This window comes from Xenopus laevis, chromosome 2L, assembly GCF_017654675.1.
Source record: "Xenopus laevis strain J_2021 chromosome 2L, Xenopus_laevis_v10.1, whole genome shotgun sequence".
Classification (NCBI taxonomy): Eukaryota; Metazoa; Chordata; class Amphibia; order Anura; family Pipidae; genus Xenopus; species Xenopus laevis.
Window position 1 is genome coordinate 3,157,006 of NC_054373.1, and position 4,555 is coordinate 3,161,560.

At 48.2% G+C, this 4,555-nt stretch overlaps 1 protein-coding gene across 1 annotated transcript in view; it reads left to right on the forward strand.

Moving 5' to 3' along the window:
- Window positions 1-150: 150 nt before the first annotated feature.
- Window positions 151-4,555, forward strand: part of zdhhc23.L (zinc finger, DHHC-type containing 23 L homeolog) — a 7,053-nt gene continuing 2,648 nt past the window's right edge. The window contains exons 1-3 of the mRNA XM_018245821.2: window positions 151-262; window positions 1,681-1,896; window positions 3,332-3,979. Of these exons, the coding sequence (XP_018101310.1) occupies window positions 1,745-1,896; window positions 3,332-3,979 (800 nt within the window). The 5' untranslated portion in view covers window positions 151-262; window positions 1,681-1,744. The remainder of the gene's footprint in view (window positions 263-1,680; window positions 1,897-3,331; window positions 3,980-4,555) is intronic.

The window sequence follows — 4,555 nt, forward strand, 5'->3', positions numbered from 1 at the left end:
CTTTGTGTTGGGTACTGGGTAGATAAGTGACCGCCAGCGCGTGACACTGTGAGGCACAACATTGACTGACACACCCGGTAGTGACCGTTACACTTTTATAGTGGGCGGGGCGAGAAGGGAGCGGCTGGGCGCCGCCTATCAGTTCATTGGCTGAGAGTGCGAGGGGCGGGGAGAGCGGAGGGAGCAGGTAGTGGCGCGTTGGATTGTGGGACTCGGGGCAGAGCAACAGTGTGACATTGGGCTGAGGAGATGGTGAGACACGGTAAGAAGAGGCGGGAGGAGAGCGGGAAAACTGCGTGACAGGGCGGGGACACTGCCTCTAACAGTCTCGTATAGTGTTCTTTTGTAAAAACAGAACCGAGTTTAGAACAGCCGGAAACTTAGTGTGTGATTTGCAGTGGGGACAGAGAGGGACAGGGGTGTGTGGGACAGAGGCAGAGGGACAGGGGTGTGTGGGACAGAGGGACAGGGGTGTGTGGGACAGAGGGACAGGGGTGTGTGGGACAGAGGGACAGGGTGTGTGGGACAGAGACAGAGGGACAGGGGTGTGTGGGACAGAGGCAGAGGGACAGGGGTGTGTGGGACAGAGGGACAGGGGTGTGTGGGACAGAGGCAGAGGGACAGGGGTGTGTGGGACAGAGGGACAGGGGTGTGTGGGACAGAGACAGAGGGACAGGGGTGTGTGGGACAGAGGGACAGGGGTGTGTGGGACAGAGACAGAGGGACAGGGGTGTGTGGGACAGAGACAGAGGGACAGGGGTGTGTGGGACAGAGGGACAGGGGTGTGTGGGACAGAGACAGAGGGACAGGGGTGTGTGGGACAGAGGCAGAGGGACAGGGGTGTGTGAGACAGAGGGACAGGGGTGTGTGGGACAGAGGGACAGGGGTGTGTGGGACAGAGACAGAGGGACAGGGGTGTGTGGGACAGAGGGACAGGGGTGTGTGGGACAGAGGGACAGGGTGTGTGGGACAGAGGGACAGGGGTGTGTGGGACAGAGACAGAGGGACAGGGGTGTGTGGGACAGAGGGACAGGGGTGTGTGGGACAGAGGGACAGGGGTGTGTGGGACAGAGGGACGGGTGTGTGAGACAGAGGGACAGGGGTGTGTGAGACAGAGGGACAGGGGTGTGTGGGACAGAGGGACAGAGGGATGACCAGGTGAGGGGCAGACAGTAGACTCATTAATAAAGTCCAGTCAATATACTGAGTCCAAAAACAATTTGTGGCATCAGTAACTATAGGAGGGGCCTTTCTGTTTAATATTTAATGTTGTGCTGTTAATGGGGAGAGTCTGACCTGGAGGAATAAGATATTATAGATCTGGAGACAGTCGGCCCCTTGTACTAATTCCAGTCTCTCTAGCGCAGGACCCCCTGCTCCTTATACTGGTCTTATACTGGTCTTATACTGGTCTTATACTGGCCAAAATCTACTTCACTGGGACATTAGTGGGCCACTTACCTGCAGCAGTAGGGTAGGTAGAGAGAGAGGGTCACACGGGGAGCCTGGAATAACCCTTTGTTGTCAGCAGTGCAATGGCTCCCGATTGGCCATAAACTACAAAGACCAGACACAGAGGAACTTTGCTCCCCAATTCTTCACTTTGTATTTGATTGGCAATTGCAGATAAGCCTGGTGCGTATGTACTGACACCCTGTTTGTCTCCTTATATCTAACTAGTCATCTCCTGGGAACAAGTGCTCTAGGGGGGCATATGGAACGGGCATCGTGAGACCCCGGGAAGATGAGGGCAGGGAAGGTGAAGAAGAAGCCTCGGAGAGGGAGTGAGACGGAGGAGAGTCTGTGCTGCTGTGAATATATCAACCAAAACGGAGAGAGGAGTCATCTAGCCGCCTGTCTGTGTGACTGTGAGGCTGTGGATGAAGCTTGTGACAGGTGAGTCTGCCAGGGACATTACTAGTCCAGTGGGCCAGTAACAGATACTTGCATTTGCTTACGTGGAAGTTGGACCTGGAGCTTTTCTTAAAGAAGGGGGGGGGGGAGGTTCACCTTTAAGTTAACTTTTAGTACATTATAGAATGGACAATTCTAAGCAACTTTTCAATTGGTCTGCATTATTTATTTTTTATTGTACTTTAAATATACACCACCTTCTTCTGACTCTTTCCAGCTTTCATATGGGGGTCACTGACCCATCTAAAAAACATGCTCTTCAAGACTACAATTGTATTGTTATTGCTACTTTTTATTACTCATCTCTCCTTTTCATATTCCAGTCTATTATTCTAATCAATGCATGGTTGCTGGGGTCATTTCAAAAGCTTCAGAATAAAAAGCTAAATAACTCAAAACCCACAAAAAATAAAAAATTAAAACCAATTAAAGGGGTGGTTCACCTTTAAGTTAACTTTTAGTATGTTATAGGATTGCCAATTCTAAGCAACTTTTCAATTGATCTTCACAATTTATTTGTTTTTGGATGATTTGCCTTCTTTCCAGCTTTCAAATGGGGGTCACTGACCCCCACCTAAAAAAACGCTCTGTAAGGCTGCACATTTACTGTTATTGCTACTTTTTATTACTCATCGTTCTACTTAGGTCTCTCCTATTCATATTCCAGTGTCTTATTCAAATCAATGCATGTTTGCTAGGGGATTTTGTAACCTAGCAACCAGATGGCTGAAATTGCAAACTGGAGAGCTGCTGAATAAAAAGCTAAATAAGTCAAAAACCACAAATAATAAAAAATGAAAACCAATTGTCTCAGAATATCACTCTACATCATACTAACAGTTAATTTAAAGGTGAACAACCTGCGCGGAACTAATTTCTAAGACCCGGACCCGTAGCCTGTGACCTGAACCGCAACCCACATATTTACCCACCGTCAACCAGGAAGTGATATTGCTGCAAACGGGAAGTGACATAATCAAAAGTGGACGGGGACAGAAACAAGTAAAAGGAGTAAAATATAGACAATATTACATAACATAAGAAATTTAGATGAGACCCTCATCTATCTGAAAATGATCTCCTTTTTCCGCAGGGTGCCTGCTTTTTTTGCAGCCGACTCGCTGCAGGGATTTAAGCCACAAAACCCAGCTTTGTACCTGTTAAAGTACTTGGGGAGTTTAGATTTACAAGTCAAGGGGGAAGTGTAGGGGAAATTCTAATTGGATCATGTTTTTTTCCACCAGTATTTAGATCGCCACAGTCCTCTAGAGTGAAATTCCGCCACTCTCCATTCATTTCTATGGGATTTTTAAAGGCGTATTTATCAAATGCTGAACTTTCCACCCATTGATAAATACTCCTTTGTGTAAAAGCTGCCGGTGACGTGCGCACTTACAAAACCTCTATTTCTCCTCAGATGGATCAGTCGTAAGTCGTTCCAGCCAGAGGTGTGGGCACGGGCCTTAGAGACGGCCTCAGATCGGTTGCGTGTTCCTTGGATCCGGGGTGCTAGGAGGATTGATGTGAGCATTATCCCTCCTCTCGTTGTCCTGCCCGCTGCGCTGCACATTGCTGCCCTACACGTGCTACTGGCCGTGGTTACTCTCACCTCCCTCCCTCTCTTTGTCATCTGGTACTACCACCTGACCCACAGGCGCAAGGGCAAAACCCTCCTCTTCCTCAGCCTGGCGCTCTTCTCCCTCGGGTACATGTATTATAACTTTGTGCAGGAGCTTTTCATCAAAGGTGACATAGGGTGGGCTCATTTCACTTCCATCACATGCGGGCTGCTGTTGACCCTGCTCACCCTGATTAAGGTCAAGCAAGATCCAGGCCACCTCCTAAATCATGCAAAGAACTCTGGGTTGAAGTCTGTGGGTGGCTGTGAGTCGCCCAATGGAATCCAGACACTTAGAGACGCTAATCGTTTCCCCCAACCAGAGAGAGAGTCCCTCGTCGCTGAGACAAACTGGTGTAAAATTTGCCAACTGGTAAGACCCCCGCGTAGCGGCCACTGCATGATCTGTGGCTCTTGTATCCGGAGACTGGACCATCACTGTGTCTGGTAAGTTCTTTGCCTTTGTACAGGGAAAGAGCAGCTAAATGGGTCTCTTATTGACTTGGCTGCTAATGCATCTCAGCTCTGTGTTCCATACCATTAACAACCCATATATAAATCATTACATATTTCATTAGGGGATCTCAGAGGAGTGCATTTCCTATCATAGTCACCATTGTTCTGGTCAGAAGCTTAATGCACTCGCTGTTTTTTTCCTTTAGTAACCCCCTCCATAGCCGCTTGTTTGGGAAAGCCACGAGTACAGCAGCACAACACACTATCACATTAAAGCCCCCGTTTAACTCAAGCAGATAGATGTTAAAGGGATACTGTCATGGGGAAAAACACATCCGTTAATAGTGAATTCTGAACTGAAATCCATTTCTCAAAAGAGCAAACAGATTTTTTTTATATTTAATTTTAAAATCTGACATGGGCTAGACATATTGTCAGTTTTCCAGGTGCCCCCAGTCATGTGACTTGTGCTCTGATAAACTTCAGACACTTTTTACTGCTAACTGTAAGTTGAAGTGATATCACCCCTCCTGGGGGGCAGCAGTCTAACAATAGGAAGGTAACCAG